This window comes from Drosophila yakuba, unplaced genomic scaffold (assembly GCF_016746365.2).
Source record: "Drosophila yakuba strain Tai18E2 unplaced genomic scaffold, Prin_Dyak_Tai18E2_2.1 Segkk5_quiver_pilon_scaf, whole genome shotgun sequence".
NCBI classification, from domain to species: Eukaryota; Metazoa; Arthropoda; class Insecta; order Diptera; family Drosophilidae; genus Drosophila; species Drosophila yakuba.
The window spans coordinates 240377-261314 of record NW_025048824.1 but is presented as its reverse complement, the minus strand read 5'-3'; the positions used below and the strand labels follow the sequence as shown (position 1 = coordinate 261314).

At 39.7% G+C, this 20938-nt stretch overlaps 1 protein-coding gene across 1 annotated transcript; it reads left to right on the top strand.

The window, feature by feature from the left end:
- The first annotated feature begins 1016 nt into the window (after window positions 1-1016).
- On the top strand, window positions 1017-2942 carry LOC120322342 (histone-lysine N-methyltransferase eggless-like). The gene is made up of 2 exons (XM_039377390.2): window positions 1017-2080; window positions 2137-2942. The coding sequence occupies exons 1-2, from the start codon at window positions 1628-1630 to the stop codon at window positions 2356-2358; spliced, it is 675 nt and encodes a 224-aa protein (XP_039233324.1). The 5' UTR covers window positions 1017-1627; the 3' UTR covers window positions 2359-2942.
- The last annotated feature ends 17996 nt before the right edge of the window (window positions 2943-20938 follow it).

The window sequence follows — 20938 nt, the reverse complement described above, 5'->3', positions numbered from 1 at the left end:
TATTGCAGCGCGATATTTCTCGACGTATCTCAAGCATTCGACCGCGTCTGGCTCAAAGGTCTCATGCATAAAATTAAAACACACTTGCCCGGGTACACTCCTAAACTCCTTGAATCCTACCTCTACAATGGAGCCTTCGCAGTAAGATGTAACACAACAATTTCCGTCAGCTACACTATCGAGGCTGGGGTCCCACAAGGTAGCGCACTTGGGCCAACTTTATTCGTCCTTTACACAGCAGATATTCCCACGAGTGACCGACTAACAACATCCACCTTCGCCGACGACACTGCGATCCTTAGCCGCTCCAGATGCCCAGTCCGTGCAGCAACCCAACTCGCCAACCACCTCGTGGTAGTCGAGAAGTGGCTATCTGACTGGCGTATTAAAATAAACGAACAAAAGTGTAAACACATAACGCTTACCCTTAACAGACAAACTTGCCCTCCGCTCTGTATGAATAGCACGCAGATCCCCCAAGTTAATGAAGTAACGTATCTCGGCATCCACCTCGACAGACGTCTAACATGGCGTAGACATATCAAATGCAAGAAACTGCACCTAAAACTGAAAGCCAGCAGCCTCCACTGGATTATAAGCTCACGATCGCCCTTGTGTCTGGACTACAAGGTCCTGCTTTACAACTCCACTCTTAAGCCAATCTGGACGTATGGCTTCCAGCTGTGGGGGAACGCGAGCAGAACCAACATAGACATCATACAGCGAGCCCAATCAAAGATCCTGCGAACTATCACTGGGGCACCATGGTATATTCGCAACCAAAACATCAACAGGGACCTCGGCATTCTCGCAGTAAAAGATGAAATAGACAAGCAAAAAGCGTCGTACAATGAAAAACTATCTGCCCACCCAAATCCTCTAGCAAGGGTCTTGACTCGGGTATCCAGCCGAACCCGCCTGCAACGTACAGACCTTCCAACCCAGCCATAACTTGTCAGGGACACTGTCTCAGTCTACATGACTCCTAGTTAGGTTATAGTATAAGATTTGATAAACTTATTGTTAGACTCGTAAATGAGAAGATTCAAAAAATAAAAGCAAAGCTCGAAACAAACTGGATAGATCTTACCTCGTTGATCTAAATTTGGCTCAGTCACACGACATTGGTTAACAGTATTCTGTTGAGTCACATCTAGCTGCAATTCCGTTCTTCGGGTTGGAGAAATGACCCAATTGGCCGCACCGATAGCACGTAAGATTTGGATTTTCACGCTGCGGTTACGCCTCTCCATCTTGTCGCATTTTACTTCGGCATTCAGCAATTCGATGTCCCGGCCTTGAACAGATGTGGCATACAACTGGCGATGACTTATGGTTCTTCTGGTTAGGTCCAAAGTTGTCACCTCGAGCATGTCGCTTCTTGTCGAACGCAAACGCTTTTAACTCCGCCTGTAGCTTACTTCTGGTACGCAAGTTGGATGTGAAGGAACGCGTTGCAAACGACTGTCAATGTTTGCCATATGCGCAAGAACAGTTGTAACGGCAATAATATTCCCATATTTCGCCAACTATTGGTAAGTAACCAATATAATGGATAACTTTTAATCATAATCTAATCCATTGATTGTGTAACTTCGATGGCACCACTTTGTCGCGGCGCAAGGATATGGGCGTGGTGCAGAGCGCTTTTCATCCAGGCATCATCGCTGAGCCGTTAAAGCAGGCTAATCGTTACCGCTACCTGATATTCTACGACGATGGCTACACCCGGTACGTTCCGCACCGGGATGTCCGGCTAGTTTGCCAGGCTTCCGAGAAAGTGTGGGAGGACGTGCACGCCGCGTCGCGCGATTTCATACAGAAGTACGTGGAGAAGTACTCCGTGGATCGTCCCGTGGTGCAATGCACCCGGGGCCAAAGCATGAACACTGAATCAAACGGCACCTGGCTGTACGCGCGCGTCATTGACATCGACTGCAGCCTGGTGTTCATGCAGTTTGAGGGAGACAAAAACCACACGGAGAGGATATACAGGGGTTCATTGCGTTTGGGTCCTGTCTTCAGGAAAACCCAGAACACCATGAATAGTTCAAGCTCACAGCAGATACGTGTCCCAAGAGTATGCATCGTGACCATTCATTCTGTGGCTATTACTACAATACTTATTTTTTTCAGCGCACGGAGCCCTTTATCCGATACACCAAGGAGATGGAGTCCAGCAGCAAAGTTAACCAGCAAATGCGGGCCTTTGCCCTCAAGAGCAGCGCTTCCGGGCCAAGTGTCGCATTAGCGGCAGCTGTATCTTCATCAGCCAGCTCTGCCGGAGAACGCACCAATGCAGCCGGTGCCAGCACAAGTAATAGCGTCGTCACCAAACGACTCGCATATACTGCGTAACATTCGGCGCCACGCGGGCGGCTGTTGAGTAAATTCAAAAACGTAGCGGCCGGCGTCTCTTCGTTTTCAAAGCGCTGCAGAAATAATTCCTGGAATTCTCGCCAAGTCATACCATGGTACGAAATTTGTGTAAGCCACTGAGATGCACTTCCCTCCATGCAGTTGCTAAGTGCCATGATCAATTTACTTCCTTGAAGGGGGTGCTCAGACAGAATTATATCGGTTGTTGAACACCACTTTGCTGCCTCGACGCATGCATCATCAGGGTTAAATTTGGGTAGCTTAACTTCATAGCTAGGTTGCTGCTCGCGTGCCGGCGTCACTTGCATGATTTTTACAAGTTTAGCCAAATTCCGATTTTGCATTTCGACCACTGCACGCCACTGCTCCTCAGAAAATGCTGAATGTGGCACAGATCCCACTTCTGATGTCGGATTATTAATGTCAGGAGCCTCGTCGTCCGCCCGTTCGTCCATTTCGGCGTCACTCATAATGATCTACACTACGCAATTTTTAAAGCTGAGCGCATTTAGCGAGTCCGCTTGCGTCTACTTTGGCTTCTCAACGATTAATGTGCAGTTTCGTGCAGACCGCTTTTTGTCTTCTTAATTTTGGCATTGTAAATAGCGACTACGCGCATACACATTATTTTCGCCCCGACAAATATATGTGTAACTATGTATGATGTATATTCATACGAACGTATGTGGATAAGTATGATGTATGAACATATGACCATATGTATGTTACATACATACAAATATGTCCGTTTGCTCGTTGATGTACGGAAAAAAAGGAACCAAGCGACGACGGATTGAAAAGAAAAATGTCGATCGATGAGGAAAAGTGAGTTTCTCACCTGCCGTTGTGTCGGAAAATTTACGGATGTGGAATTATCACGGAAAATAGTCTTACAGCAGTGCGACCGAAATTGAATGCTCGGAGCTCTGCTGAAGACCGGCAGTGAGAAAATTTAAGACATGAAGAATATCTTGGCTTGAAAAACCAATGTTTGTAGGGGGGCGTCGTCCTCCAGAGATTAGTTGATCAAGCTTGTCGAATTTAAGAAATTTCCACGGCGCAAAAAAAAAGGCGAAAGAAACCACCACCGAAGAAGAAGCTCAAAGAAGCGGGGGCGTCATGGGTATGAGTTGTGATTTATTATTATACATGAGACTGACTTGTAGCTTAAAACTAGAGCGGCGCTCTTACCCGCTTTACATCGCTAAAGCGGGCTCGGGTGATCGACAGCGGCCAACCGCGAAGCTTGGAGAGCGCGAGCTCGGATGAGAGCGAGAGCGTAAGTGCGACAAGAGGGGCGAGCGTGGACGAGAGCGAAAGCTCTATGCGCAGAGGCGATACACATCAAAACATTTTCCAAAAGTGTGGGCTTGGCAGTTTTGGGCGCTTTGTGAGCGTTAGAGTGGGCGTGACAACATGAATCGAAAAACAGGCTGCGTATATGTCACTGGAGTCTGCATGCTAAATCTCAACTTTGGTCGGAACCGGTTCCTTTTGGTCCGGTCCTGGTTCATGCAAAAAACATTTCTTCATCCAGTCTAGATAGCCTAAAGTGGCTAATGACGGGTTTGAGACGACCGAATTTGCGGCGGAAGATTATCGGGAGAAGTCGAGAACAACAAGAAGCACTTACCGGACCTCAAAGTCGACAACTGGCTCAAGCAGCCTGAAGCAAACCTGAGTGATAAACTGGAAGAAGCCCCCAGCTTGGTAGAACGCGCTGATTTAGACCCCACGTATGGCCATGGTAGAATGGCAATACCCTGGAGATACTGCGACGACACTTCTACTGGTTAGGGATGACCATCCAAGTAGGTTTCTGAATGCAAGGGTGGTTAAGGCCGTTCAGAATAATGCGTACTTGCTGGAGAAACTACAAGGGTGCAAGCTGGGAGTGTGTCACCCCAAGGACATCCGGTTGTGATCTGTAAAACGAAAGAACCAAGTTAATAATGTCAAGAAACCGAAATAATGTATTTCCCGCTCGCCTACATCAGATCCGGGATGATTCCTGTCGTACTCCAAAGGTACCAATTTTTTTATCGTTCTGCTAAAAGTCCGCGTAGCGCTTCTCGAAATCTTTGGTTGGTGTTACAGTTAGAGTCGATGATGAAGGGGTTTTATCGATAGGTAGCAGGATAGGCCGATGGATATGGTGGCTCCCCCCTTTGGAAAACCTGTTGGGCGATCTGGCCGTTTTGAGTTAATCCCGGTTCGCTTAGGGATTCCTCTTAAATGGCCTGTATCATATCCAATGACCTATCGAGAAGCTATCTAAAATGGAAATCATTGCTTACCGTGGCCATACCGAAGAGCTTGCAACTGAGGCAACATTAATTTATCCATTTGTGGAATTAAAATAAAAACTGTTAGAAAATATAGTGTCACATAATATTGTGTATTTACGCATTTGTCCATTACCGGGGTCCCATCATAAAGGCCCCTGGAAAATTTACATTGGAAGTCCGCCCTAGCCTAAGGGAGCAGGAATTGGACAATATTAAACTTACCAAACTTACCCGTTCACAAAGCATTCCGGAGTCAGTTCCTCGAAGGTAATCCCGATACCGCCGGTGAGATCGTTCCAGGCATCCAAATAGGTGAGCGTAGGAAGGGCCACGTACGTCCGATTCGGTTTACTTCGGGGCAACAAGAGAATTCCTGGGTATTTTTAGTCTTTTGTTCTTAATTTATTTTTATGTTTACTTTTTTTCGTTTTTATTAGAGATCGTAGGTGTTTAGTGTTGTGAGACGTCGAGCTGTGTGGTTCAGGATAACTGCGCCCTTGGGAAAATCAAAGCTAGCGGCACCGCCATCGAAAAGATAAGCAGTTCGTAACAAAAATGTGCAAAATGTGTTTTAGTGCTTATTGTGATGGATGATTTGCTCTGAGTTTTGTGAGTGATGTTTAGGCGTACTTGATAAAAACTTGCATATAATTTATTAATGAATGGAAATGCAAGGTAAGTACATACGTATAAAAAAACATAAACTAATTTACTATCATTATCATTTATATATTAATAAAATGTCGCGATCGAACACTCTTTGAGTTTAGACGTGTCTAGTTTGTGCGGGAGCTTCTGCTTAAAACTCACTTATTTCTTGTGTTACAATCATAAAATACAACAATAAGTTTGTGGGGGGGACTTTACTATTATAAGACTCAACGTGGACACGTAAGAGTGATGGTTAAAAGTATTGAAGAATTCAGAAATTTAGTCAAAACACTTAATAATGATTGTGTACCACACATACCAGCTTAAGGAAGACAGAGCATTTAGAGTTGTTATGAAGAATTTTCATTTTTCTACAAATTTAGATGAAATTAAAAGTTATGTAGAGTCAAAAGGTCATATTGACCTTTAAAAGCCGTGCGAACAAAACACCACTGAATATTTAATATGTAGATATTGAGCCTAACAACAAAAAGAGATATATATATATTGTAAAACATATAGGTAACGCTATTGTCAATATAGAGCCACCCCGCAAAACCAATCAAATCGTTCAATGCTATTGCCGCCAGGAAATCGGACATATAAAATCATATTGTGCCAGAACGTACCGCTGTGTAAAATACACTTCTCGACACCAAGCAACATCTGCCCGAAAAATACAGAACAACACTTCGCCAGCTACAAAGGGTGTAGAATTTATCAGGAACTCTTGTCAAAAAAATCAGCAATCAATCGAAAATCTCTGAATAGCAATAGAGACCAGAGTAAATATGATTTAGGAATCCCGCAATCGTTTGCTCCGCCTAACAAACCACGTATACCCAACAAAGTAACGATTACCAATCTTATGCCAAAATTGCTGCAGGAAATAGCAAAACAAACACTTCACTGGAGAGAATAGAGAAACTATAAGAAAAACAGTCTGAACTTACTAATAATTTACTTAACATGATAATGTTAATTGTAAACAAATTATGCAAGTAAATCTTAACCTAGGAACCATTGGCTATTCCAACCATGTAGATGAAATATCCATTTTATTAAAACGAATGAAATTGACATAATGTTATTTTCCGAGACACACTTCACCAGGAAATCATATATCAAGGTTGTTGGATATGATATAATTAGAGCTGACCACCCTTCGGGCAGAGCTCTTGGTGGCGCAGCTATTTTAATTAAACAAGACCTAAAATTTCAAATTATGGACAGCATTAGAAAAAATGACAAACAGGCTGCCATGGTCAAGATCAAATGTATACATGTGGACGTATCTGTAACAGCAATTTATCTTCCCCCAAGAGTTGCTCTCAAAGAAGCAGATTTTAAGAACTTTTTTCAAAAACTTCGACCACAGTTTATTGTAGGTGCGATTTCAATGCTAAGTACCCCTGGTGGGGCTCCAGATTGACAAATCCGAAGGGAAGTGAACTGTACAAATGCATAGTTAACAACAGTATAACAACACTTTCAACCGGCAAGCCTACATACTGGCCAACTGACAGAAGAAAGATACCAGACTTAATAGACTTCGTAGCACAATTTGGAAAGCCACAATCACACATGCGAACCATTCTCCAAAAATAGTGATATACAGTACAGTAGCTCATATATTGACAAAAGCATACAAAGTAATTATTGCAAATACTGATATCAATGCGTTTAAAAGCTATCTGGAAACAGCTATGAGCCTGGACATCTAGCTAAAATCAGGAGACGAGATAGACCATGCTATGGAGCTTCTTACAAATAAGATCCATAAAGCAATATATAGATATGTACGAAGGTTCCAAGCAGAAATTCACATTCAAACAAGAGAGAACGCTATAGTCGAGTTCCCCGACTATTTGATACCCGTTACTCAGCTAGTGGAAGGGAGAAGGAGAGTCTTAAACACAGTTTTTGGCGGTTTGTAGGCGTTATAGTGGGCGTGGCAGAAAGTCTTTTTGCAAATCGATAGAAATTTACAAGACCAATACAAAAATGAAAAAATATCAAAACATTTTTCAAAAGTGTGGTCGTAGCAGTTTTGGGCGGTTTGTGGGCGTTAGAGTGGGCGTGGCAACGTGAATCGACAAACTTGCGCTGCGTATACTTAATCTCAACTTTCTAGCTTTTGTAGTTCCTGAGATCTCGACGTTCATACGGACAGACGGACAGACAGACAGACAGACGAACGGACAGACGGACATGGCCAGATCGACTCGGCTATTGATCCTGATCAAGAATATATATACTTTATATGGTCGGAAACGCTTCCTTCTGCCTGTTACATACTTTTCAACGAATCTAGTATACCCTTTTACTCTACGTGTAACGGGTATAAAAATAGAAATGAGCAGACGTGACAGTGTTTCTTCATAGATCTATAGAAAGTTATAAGACCAAAAAAAAAATTTTAAAATAACAAAACCATTTTTAAAAGTGTAGGTGAGGCCGGTTTAGTGGGTTTATGGGCGTGTTTGACTTGATGAACTTACTATTTAATTTTAGTATGAGTTAGTTGCTAACAACACGTATCTTTCGGCATCTTGATGTAGCGATAGCTTCGTGTTCATTCGCAACCTGTTTCAGGAACATGATGGTTTGCAAGCGATTTACTGCGCGCATAATGCGCTAGGAAATTTGTGGCTCTGTGGGTTAAGAGAAGGGACCTAGATGCTCCCGCCTAGAATGTCGGCTCCCGGCTTAAAGGCGGCCAACGACGATATAAAATATATTGATTTGCGTAATTTAAGTTTGATTAAGCTAAGCAGATCTAACTAAAAACCACTCGGACGTAATTTAAGTTGGATTAAGCTAAGCAAATCTAGCTAAAAATAAACTCGGACGTAGCATAAGCGAAGACAAAGTGAAAGCATATTTATTTCATCAAAAAAAGAATAAAGAATGCTATATTCGGGTTCCCCGAGTATCTGATACACGTTTCTCAACAATTTTAACACCGACAGTTTTTGGCGGTTTGCAGGCGTTAGAGTGGGTGTGGGATTTTTTTTTAGCAAATCGATAGAAATTCATAAGACTAATAATAAAATGAAAGAATATGTTACGTTAACCCTTCTTGTAAGATCTTAAGACTTTGAAGATTTGCAACTGCAATCACAACAACAACTGGAACGGGGTCATCGGCTCGCTCAATTTCGTCGGCGCAAGTACTTGCTCGCCCTGAGCCAGCGATCAAAACAAAAACGCAACTTAACGGTTGTGCTGTGCCAGCAGAAATCCAAAACATAAACAAGAACGCCGGATCGACCATACAGACTGGATTGGATCGCTACATAACAATTAAAAGAAATCTCAGCCCTCAAAATAATAAAAATCAAAAATCCGAAAATAAGGGAAAAATTACAGACGAGACGATGTCACTAATAAAACGCCAGCAAACACCAACAGATTTGAGCTTCTGGCAAATTCTACTGATGAAAGTGTAAAAACGGCAAAGCCATCCAAACAGGAACCTAAGAAGGTTAAGCCTCCTCCAATATAGATTCGCAAAAAAAGCTCAAGTGCCTTAGTGAACAAAATAGCGACATTAATAGGAGAAAACTCGTTCTACATAATCCCCCTAAGAAAAGGGAACATTAATGAAACAAAAGTTCAAACTCACACCGAGGCTAGCCATCGTATCCTAACCAAATTCCTGGACGATGCAGGAAAAAACTTTTATACATACCAACTAAAAAGCGCAAGGGGCCTACAGGTTGTTCTCAAAGGGATTGAGGCTACTGTTTCGACCACTGAAATCATAAAAGCGCTCAAGGAAAAAAACTTTAATGCAAAAATGGTCATGAACATACTTAACAAAAATAAGGAACCACAACCAATGTTCAAAATCGAGTTGGAGCCAGAGAGCCAGGTACTAAATAAAAATAAAGTTCACCCAATCTACAAGTTACAGCTCCTATTGCATCGGCGTATCTCAGTAAAAGAGCCACACAAGCGCAACCGCCCAGTGCAGTGCACTAACTGCCAAGAATATGACCACACTAAGGCTTACTGTACACTGAACTCTATCTGCGTAGTCTGTAGTGAAGCCCACAGCACAGCGAACTGTCATAAGAACAAAGAAGACAGCTCTGTTAAAATGTGCAGCAACTGCGATGGAAGTCACACAGCGAATTGGCTTGGCTGTGTAGTATATAAGGAATTAAAGAACCGTCTTAACAGAATCAAAACGAGCTCTGGCCACACCAATCAGTCACACTCCGCCACAATCGGGCCCCTCTTACACTGCACCCTTTCCTACACATCGTACCAATCCTAGCGTTTCCTTCTCTACTGCCTTAAGATCGGGAATTAAAAGCGTGAATCCAATAACACAAAAGTCAACTAAACGCAGCATATAGCAACTGGCATCGAAACGATGATGATCTCACTCCAGCAAACCCTAAAAGAATTTATGACATTCATGCAAACCACAATGCAAGAGCTTATGCGAAATCAAAATATGCTGATACAGCTTCTCGTGTTATCAAAATCAACATAATGTCTCCACTTCAAATATCTATGTGGAACGCGAATGGCGTTTCACGGCATAAACTCGAGCTTGCCCAGTTCCTATCCGAAAAAAATATTGACGTCATGCTCCTCCCCGAGACACATCTAACAGACAAGCACAACTTCCATGTTCCAGGATACCTATTCTACGCCACTAACCATCCGGACGGAAAAGCCCATGGCGGCACTGGCATACTTATCAGAGGTCTCATTAAAAACGAAGACTAAGAAGAGAATGGCAGAATCACAGATCCCCAAAGGCTAAGGTACAGCTAAAAATAGCAACACGTAGACTAACCAGGGCACTTAAGCTTAAGGAAGCAAACGCCCAGCATCTATATATCGAACAACTATCGCCCACCAGCAAAAAGAACCCTTTGTGAAACGCACACAAAAATATTCAGCCACCAGCAGAAACAGTCGTTCCACTGCGAGGCCCCTCAGGAAGCTGGATACGCAGCGAACAAGATAGAGCAAGTGCATTCGCCGATCACCTTCAAGGCGTATTCCAGCCAAATACTGCTAGCAACTCATTTGTCCTACCTGTAGCAATTAAAATCCAGCCACCAATAAATCCAATAACATTGAGTCAACGTGAGATAGCATCTATAATAAAAGATCTTGAGCCCAAAAAATCACCTGGACACGACTTGGTGAAACCAAAAATAATCATAGAACTCCCACCGTGTGCGGTTCTGACCTTATGCAATCTCTTTAACGCTATTACGAAACTTGGATACTATCCCCAAAGGTGGAAAAAGGCGGTCATCGTGATGATTCCCAAACCAGGCAAAGACAAAACGCAACCCTCATCCTACAGACCAATCAGTATCCTATCGTGTCTCTCGAAACTGTTTGAAAAGGCATTCTTAAAACACCTAGCTCCCTACTTAAGAATGGGAAACACAATACCATCCCATCAATTTGGTTTTCGCAAAAATCATGGAACGATCGAACAGGTCAATCGCATCACAAACGAAATTCGTACTGCTTCTAAGCACCGGGAAGACTGCTCAGCAATATTCTTAGATGTCGCACAAGCATTTGACCGAGTCTGGCTGGAAGGACTAATGTACAAGATAACAAAACTGCTTCCGCAGAATACCCACAAAGTGTTCGAATCTTATTTCTTCAAAAAAGTGTTCTCAATCAGGTGTAAGAGTTCGACTTCACACGACCGCGTCATCAATGCTGGAGTTCCCCAAGGAAGTGTGCTGGGCCCCGTTCTTTACACTTTATATACAGCAGACATGCCTACAAACTATTAGCTCACAACCTCTACGTTTGCTGACGATACCGCAATACTCAGCCGACCCAAATGCCCTTCAAAGGCAACAGAAAAACTTGACTGTCATCTTAAAACAGTGGAAAGATGGTTTGCGGACTGGCGCATTAAGATAAACGAGACGAAAAGCAGACATGTAACATTCACACTGAATAGACAAACCTGCCCACCATGTACCCTAAACAATACACTCATCCCACAATCAGACGTAGTAACATATCTCGGGGTTCACCTAGATAGACGCCTCACCTGGCGGCGACATATAGAATCTAAAAGGACTCATATGAAGCTTAAAGCAGGCAATCTCCACTGGCTTATTAATTGAAACTCTCCGCTTAGTCTGGAATACAAAGTACTTCTCTACAATACCGTGCTGAAACCCATTTGGACATAAGGCTGTGAATTATGGGACAACGCGTCCAAAACCAACATTGAAATTATACAGCTCAGTCAGCAATTCTGCGAACTATCACTGGGGCACCCTGGTACCTACGCAGCGAAAGCCTCCATAGAGACCTCAACATAAACCTCGTCAACGAGGAAATCCAAATGAGAAAGAGTAAACATCAAGCAAAGCTCGCCGCACACGAAAATCCTCTCGCGAAGTCGCTCACGCGTGTATGTAGTCACAGCAGACTAAAGCGCAAAGATTCTCCAGCCCAGCAAAGAAATCCTAGGGCCGGCTATAACTAATACAACTATTTAATATTGTACTTAAATTAATGTATATAATAAGATTTGAATAATTATTGTTAGTCTCATAATAAGAGAAGATCCAATAAACAACGCAATAAGTTCGAAAAACAAAAAAAAAAATTTACCGGCGTTTTTAATGTATGTAGGAAATATAAGCTAAAGTTGCATCCAGAAAAATGTTCATTAATCATGCACGAAGTGACATTCCTAGGTCACAAATGCACAGACAAAGGAGTATTGCCCGATGACAAGAAATATGACGTCATCAAAAATTATCCTGTCCCTCATGATGCGGACAGCGCAAGACGATTTGTAGCATTCTGCAACTATTATCGTCGATTTATAAGGAACTTCGCCGACTATTCACGGCACACAACTAGATTATGTAAAAAGAATGTCCCTTTTGAATGGTCAAGCGAATGCCAGAACGCATTCAAATACCTTAAAGAAAATCTTATGCACTCCACATTATTACAATATCCTGATTTTCGCCAAGAATTTTGCATTATAACGGATGCTAGTAAACAAGCTTGCGGAGCGGTTCTAACTCAGAACCGTTACGGGATTCAGCTCCCAATAGCTTAAGAAGAAAGCAATAAGAGTACAAAGGAACAAGAACTAGCGGCAATTCATTGGGCGATTTCCCATTTTAGACCATACATTTATGGCAAACATTTCACCATTAAAACGGTCCACAGACCATTAACGTACCTATTTTCTATGACTAATCCAAGTTCTAAATTAACTCGAATGCGGTTAGAGCTTGAAGAATACGACTTCACAGTAGAATACCTAAAGGGGAAAAATAATTTTGTAGCAGACGCACTTTCGCGTATAAATATAACAGAACTCAAAGACAACATAAAGTCCTGAAAGTCCCTACCAGACAACAAAGTAGACAAGATAAAAACTGTACAGTAAAAAAAAAAATATTGCCAACGCTAGCAAAAATAAAAAGACACTATTATTGGAAAAATATGACTCGTCATATAAAAGAAAACATACGTAGATGTCATAAATGCCAAATGTCGAAAACAACGAGACATACAAAGACCCCAATGACTCACACAGAAACCCCAACAAATGCTTTTGATACACAGTTGGTCCACTACCGAAATCAGAATATGGCAACGAATACATCGTAACACTTATATGTGATTTAACGAAGTATTTAGTAACCATACCGGTTGCAAACAAAGGCGCAAATACTGTTGCGAAAGCTATATTCGAAAATTTTATACTAAAGTCCAATGAAGACGTTCATTTCGGACATGGGCACCGAGTATAAAAATAAAGTAATTTTAGATATGTGCAAATACATGAAGATGGAAAACCTAACATCTACCGCATATTATCACCAAGCTTTAGGGACAATAGAACGAAGTCATAGAACATTCAATGATTGGGACGTTTGAATACAATATTTTACATATTGTTTCAACACAACACTATCAGTCATGCATGATTACTGTCCATATGAACTAGTCTTTGGAAGATTACCAAGGCATTTCGCAAATTTTAATAAAACAGATAGAATAGAACCACTGTATAATGTAGAAGATTACTCTAAGGAAATAAAATTTAGATTAGAAATAGCATATAAAAGAGCTAGACTTATGAAAACAACTTTATGGTAAGAAAACTTCAGATTTTCAATTAAAAATAGGAGATAAAGTTATACTAAGGAACGAAACGGGTCATAAGTTAGATCCAGTAAATTTAGGTCCTTATACTGTAGAAACCATAGAAGACAGAGATAACATAGTAATTAGAGATACAAAACAAAAGAAACAAAAAGTACATAAGGATAGACTAAAAATATATAATCAATGAATCGTTTCATTTCACTTAAAAAAAGGTCTGATCAACCACAAAAAAAAAAGCAAAACAAAAAAAATTCTTTTTCCTTCTAAGTAAGTTAAGGGGGGGGGGTAGGGTTTTGAGGGTTCAAAAAAAGTGTTTTTTTTAAATTGTATATTATGAAAGTATAGTAACTCAAGATTGTTGTATGTAAATAGGAAGTCAATCGGAGCAAAACTCACAAAGATATAGCTTTGGAAATAGACGGGTCTCGAACGACTACCTCAGGTAATCCCTCAGCGGGGAAAACACCAACAAAAACTTTAAACACGTTTTTCTCAAATCGATGTTTTTTGAGTCGGTGCACTCTGTATCTCAAAATCTATTCAACCGATCGTTCTCAAATTTTTTACAGTATTTCCTTACATAATTTATGAGGTAATTCTGTCGAGATTTTTTCGATTTTAATTTTTTTATTATTAACAACAATAGTCATGAACCTTGGCCAAAAATCGGTATTTTCACTTTCAAGTTTTGTAAAAAGTTCAAAAATTTAAAAAAAAAATGGAAAAACTCGACAGGGATAGCTAGAGGAACATAAAAATTGATGGAAAAACTTTGGGTATTTCATATCAGATTATCCAGTGCTGAGGTATGACGTGCACCGCAAAATGTATTTTTTCTGAGGCGCCTGCGAAGAATTGCTGCCATTCGGTCAATTTTCAATATTTTTCAACCAATATTTCACAGAATATAGTTCAATTACTACTCTTTAATGTACAATAATCAGAAATAAATTTACTTTCACCGTACGCCCAAAAAAAAACCTGTAAAAACCTGTTTTTTTCTCCCTTTAAAACCCTACCCCCCTTAAACATAAAACAAAAAATAACGTAATTCAACATAAATTTTGTATTATTCTGTCATTACACAAAAATGCTTTGAGACAAAACATTGCTAATAATTAAAAAACAAATTAATATCATATAATTAAAAAAAAATATTATAATTTTTAAAAATATTAATACTGAGAACTAAAAATGTATTACGTCATTTCTTTAAAAAGGGAGGTGTAGCATATCTACCCTATAAATATACTAAATTAATGGGTACAACTTAGCATCAAAACAGTGTGACACTTTGTCATAATAAACATAACGTTCAAGTACCCAAAAAGACCACCAACAATTACACAAGTATTCCAGCGCTCAAGTAATACGATCTAATGCTTATACATAAGCCGATCGCGGAGCTTGGAAATGCAGAGCTTGCACTTTGCAGCTCAAGTGGTCAGGCGCTCACAACTCTGTCCTGAGCTCTACAGCGCAGATGTCCTCTCATCGCACTGCTTTATTCCTTTTTTTTTATTTAAATGTCCCGCCCGTCCTCGCCGTTCCTTCGCTTTACCATTTGCATTTCTTCGGAAGTCGATTCCGATGCATTATCGGAAGTGCAAAGGAGAAATTTCAACACTAACAGTTTGTGGGCGTTGGAATGGGCGTGGCAAAAAGTTTTTGGCAAATCGACAGAAATTTACAAGACCCATACAAAAATGAAAAAATATCAAAACATTTTTCAAAAGTGTGGGCGTGGCAGCTTTGGGCGGTTTGTGGGCGTTAGAGTGGGCGTGGCAAAAAGTTTTTTGGCAAATCGACAGAAATTTACAAGACTAATACATAAATAAAATAAATTTCAAAACAAAGCATGACAGCTTTGTGCGGTTTGTGGGCGTTAAAGTGGGCGAGGCATAAAGTTTTTCTGTGAATCGATGGAAATTCACAAGACTAATAATAAAATGGAAAAATATCAAAACATTATTCCAAAAGAAATTTACAAGACTAATACAAAATGAAAAAATATGAAAACATTCTTTAAAAGTGTGGACATAACAGCTTTGAGCGTTATGTGGGCGTTAGTGTGGGCGTGGCACATGGGCAAACAAACTTGTGCCACATGGCACGCCAACAAGCTGGAAAATGCTGTCACACCCACCATTACATTATTTTTAATTTTTTTTTTTTTTACTATTTACGACAATATATTAAAAATTCTTCTTAGTACTAGTCCACCAGAGGAGTAGCAAGTATCCGAAAGTCGAAGAAATTATCTATCGCGTTCTCTCTATTTAGTAAAATTTTCGGACATCTGTCGGGTGGTTTTATTAGCGCAATTAAATATTTCTTTGGGAGTTTAGCGTAGTTCCAGGTCGAATTCGACAAGGCGGCTAATGCTGCCTTGGGATCGGACTTACACTGCCTTTACGTAAGCTCAGTTTATTATACCCGTTACTTGTAGAGTAAAAGGGTATACTACATTCGTTAAAAGTATGTAACAGGCAGAAGGAAGCGTTTCCGACCATATAAAGTATATATATATTTTTGATCAGGATCAATAGCCGAGTCGATTTGGCATGTCCGTCTGTCGTCCGTCTGTCCGTCTGTCTGTCCGTATGAACGTCGAAATCTCAGGAACTACAAAAGCTAGAAAGTTGAGATTAGGCATACAGACTCCAAGACAAAGACGCAGCGCAAGTTTGTCGAATCATGCTGCACGCCATCATTCATTCAAGTTTGTAAAAAGTTCAAAAATTTAAAAAAAAAATGGAAAAACTCGACAGGGATAGCTAGAGGAACATAAAAATTGATGGAAAAACTTTGGGTATTTCATATCAGATTATCCAGTGCTGAGGTATGACGTGCACCGCAAAATGTATTTTTTCTGAGGCGCCTGCGAAGAATTGCTGCCATTCGGTCAATTTTCAATATTTTTCAACCAATATTTCACAGAATATAGTTCAATTACTACTCTTTAATGTACAATAATCAGAAATAAATTTACTTTCACCGTACGCCCAAAAAAAAACCTGTAAAAACCTGTTTTTTTCTCCCTTTAAAACCCTACCCCCCCTTAAACATAAAACAAAAAATAACGTAATTCAACATAAATTTTGTATTATTCTGTCATTACACAAAAATGCTTTGAGACAAAACATTGCTAATAATTAAAAAACAAATTAATATCATATAATTAAAAAAAATATTATAATTTTAAAAATATTAATACTGAGAACTAAAAATGTATTACGTCATTTCTTTAAAAAGGGAGGTGTAGCATATCTACCCTATAAATATACTAAATTAATGGGTACAACTTAGCATCAAAACAGTGTGACACTTTGTCATAATAAACATAACGTTCAAGTACCCAAAAAGACCACCAACAATTACACAAGTATTCCAGCGCTCAAGTAATACGATCTAATGCTTATACATAAGCCGATCGCGGAGCTTGGAAATGCAGAGCTTGCACTTTGCAGCTCAAGTGGTCAGGCGCTCACAACTCTGTCCTGAGCTCTACAGCGCAGATGTCCTCTCATCGCACTGCTTTATTCCTTTTTTTTATTTAAATGTCCCGCCCGTCCTCGCCGTTCCTTCGCTTTACCATTTGCATTTCTTCGGAAGTCGATTCCGATGCATTATCGGAAGTGCAAAGGAGAAATTTCAACACTAACAGTTTGTGGGCGTTGGAATGGGCGTGGCAAAAAGTTTTTGGCAAATCGACAGAAATTTACAAGACCCATACAAAAATGAAAAAATATCAAAACATTTTTCAAAAGTGTGGGCGTGGCAGCTTTGGGCGGTTTGTGGGCGTTAGAGTGGGCGTGGCAAAAAGTTTTTTGGCAAATCGACAGAAATTTACAAGACTAATACATAAATAAAATAAATTTCAAAACAAAGCATGACAGCTTTGTGCGGTTTGTGGGCGTTAAAGTGGGCGAGGCATAAAGTTTTTCTGTGAATCGATGGAAATTCACAAGACTAATAATAAAATGGAAAAATATCAAAACATTATTCCAAAAGAAATTTACAAGACTAATACAAAAATGAAAAAATATGAAAACATTCTTTAAAAGTGTGGACATAACAGCTTTGAGCGTTATGTGGGCGTTAGTGTGGGCGTGGCACATGGGCAAACAAACTTGTGCCACATGGCACGCCAACAAGCTGGAAAATGCTGTCACACCCACCATTACATTATTTTTAATTTTTTTTTTTTTTTACTATTTACGACAATATATTAAAAATTCTTCTTAGTACTAGTCCACCAGAGGAGTAGCAAGTATCCGAAAGTCGAAGAAATTATCTATCGCGTTCTCTCTATTTAGTAAAATTTTCGGACATCTGTCGGGTGGTTTTATTAGCGCAATTAAATATTTCTTTGGGAGTTTAGCGTAGTTCCAGGTCGAATTCGACAAGGCGGCTAATGCTGCCTTGGGATCGGACTTACACTGCCTTTACGTAAGGCTCAGTTTATTATACCCGTTACTTGTAGAGTAAAAGGGTATACTACATTCGTTAAAAAGTATGTAACAGGCAGAAGGAAGCGTTTCCGACCATATAAAGTATATATATATTTTTGATCAGGATCAATAGCCGAGTCGATTTGGCCATGTCCGTCTGTCCGTCCGTCTGTCCGTCTGTCTGTCCGTATGAACGTCGAAATCTCAGGAACTACAAAAGCTAGAAAGTTGAGATTAGGCATACAGACTCCAAGGACAAAGACGCAGCGCAAGTTTGTCGAATCATGCTGCCACGCCCACTCTAACGCTCACAAACCGCCCAAAAATGCGACGCCCACACTTTTAAAAAATGTTTTAATATTTTTTCATTTTTGTATTGGTCTTGAAAATTTCTATCGATTTGCGAAAAAACTTTTTGCCACGCCCACTCTAACGCCCACAAACCGCCCAAAACTGCCACGCCCACACTTTTGAAAAACGTTTTTTCATTTTTGTATTGGTCTTGAAAATTTCTATCGATTTGCAAAAAAACTTTTTGGACCGCCCACTCTTACGCCCACAAACCGCCCAAAACTGCCACGCCCACACTTTTGAAAAACGTTTTAATATTTTTTCATTTTTGTATTGGTCTTGAAAATTTCTATCGATTTGCAAAAAAACTTTTTGGCACGCCCGCTCTTACGCCCACAAACCGCCCAAGGCTACCACGCCCACACTTTTGAAAAATGTTTTGATATTTTTTTATTTATGTATTAGTCTTGTAAATTTCTATCTATTGGCAAAAAAAACTTTTGGCCACGCCCACTCTAACGCCCACAAACCGCCAAAAACTGTCCTTCGCACTTACACTAGCTGAGTAACGGGTATCAGATAGTGGGGGAACTCGACTATAGCGTTCTCTCTTGTTTATTTATCTTGAATGTATATTGAAATCGCTTTGTAGTTATCGTCTGTATTTCCGAGGTTGTTCCCTGACAGTGTTAGACCCAAAGACATTATAATAACAAGATGCGTAACGGCCACACATTGGTTTTGCACTATGCAGCCACTTTTTTTGGTGACGACCAAAATTGCTCTCTTTTCGCTCGCCTAAAATCGAGAGCGTTAAAATCTAAAAATAGAATTGTCTTGCTTGTATTAGTAAAAACAATAAAAGAGATTGTCTGTATGTGTGCGTGCTTGTGCTAGAAGACGATTTTAGGGCCAAAATCAATTATGATCTAAGAAACAAATTTGATTAATGTTTTGGTCAATTTCGATTCGTAACTATTATGGTTTGAAAGAAGCTTTTTATACCTGTTACTCGTAGTGCTTTTCTTACCACCCATAATAGCGCGCCTTTTAAAAATATCAAAATAAAATGAATCTTATTTGCATTTTAAATACTGAAAATGGGTAAAACGTATACAAAGGAAATGATTATAACTACTGTAATTTAAAACAAAGAATTTCGAAAAAAAAGAAATTACATTTAAAAAATAAATATTTAAAAGAAAAATTAAGAAACAAAAATATTATTTATGAAATAAATAAAAATATAGGAACTGTTTATTTAAATTTGATTTCTTGAAGCACGATGTGCGGACATAGGTACCAAAGAATCATTGTCAAATTAAATTTTTCACACGTCGCACGCTGAATACTCTAATGACAATTATTCTAATATAAAGTCATATTTAAAAGTTATTATGCATTATTACGTACATAGATTGTGCTATTATTATTTCTATGTTGAATTTAAATAATTGTTATGTTAAGGCAATGCAAAACTAGACTTTTTAAGTAGTGGCAATTTATAAAAAATAATATAGATTTAAAGTCTAAGAACTTCTAAAATGAAGGGCATATTTTGTCATTTTTACAATGCATGTGAATACGTGTGCACCAATACAGTCGTCAGCTGTCGCTGTATGCGTACAACAGAGCTGCTGGCTCTAGAGCTCTCCGCTCTCTGGCTTATGAACAAAATTTCGAGAGGTCCTGGAGCCTGCTCTAGAGCCAGCACGAAAAAATCGTGTGCAAAAAAATCGTATGGCCGTTACGCATCTTGGTATTCTAATGGGTTTGCCTGCACTCTGTATTTAAGCCAAATGATATTGATAACCCGCCATTCGTAAAATCAGTATTAATGAAGTTTTATCAAAAATTAAATGGCTGAATAGTAAAAAAGCTCCAGATTCGGACAAAAGAGATGGCATAACCTTAAAAAATCTCCCACCAAAGTGTATACGATTTCTTACGCTTATATTTAATGCGATTTTAAGAGTTGACCACTTTCCAAACCAATGAAAATGTGCAGAAACTATAATGATCATTAAGCCAAGCAAGGCAGAAAATGAAGTGACATCGTACCGTTCCATTAGTTTGTTGTCAATATTCTCTAAAGTATTTGAAAAAATACTTTTAAACAGAATGTTACCAATCTTGGACGAATTCGCTAACATACCCGAACACCAGTTTGGAAAGCCAAGGAACCCCTGAGCAATGTCACAGGATTATAAATGAAATTTTATCAGCATTTGAGAGCAAAAAATACTGCACTGCAACATTTCTTGACGTCCAAAAAGCGTTTGATTGAGTCTGGCATAACGGCTTATCATATAAAATTAAAAAGTGGTTACCTGCTCCATATTTTTAATTATTAAAGTCATATGTGCAACAAAAAAATGAATAGTCGCCGTTGCATTTTATATAAGCTGGAGTCCCACAAGAAAGAGTCTTAGGACCTGTCCTATCCCCCCTGTACACGGCAGATATGCCGGTAACAAATACTTGCACTGTCGCAATATACGCGGATCATATACCAGCTCATCTAAAGAGGAGGTCTCCTGCAAGCAGAGCTACGTCTTATTAAAAGCTGGTTCCTTCTTTGGAAAATTAAAGTCAACACCCTGAAATCTGCGCAAATAACTCTTGCATTAAGCAGAGGTGACTGCACGCCCAGAAGTGTCATTTAATGGATCAGCAATCCCACAAAGTAATTTGCACCGCGATCGCAGACTAACGAGGAAAAAAACACAT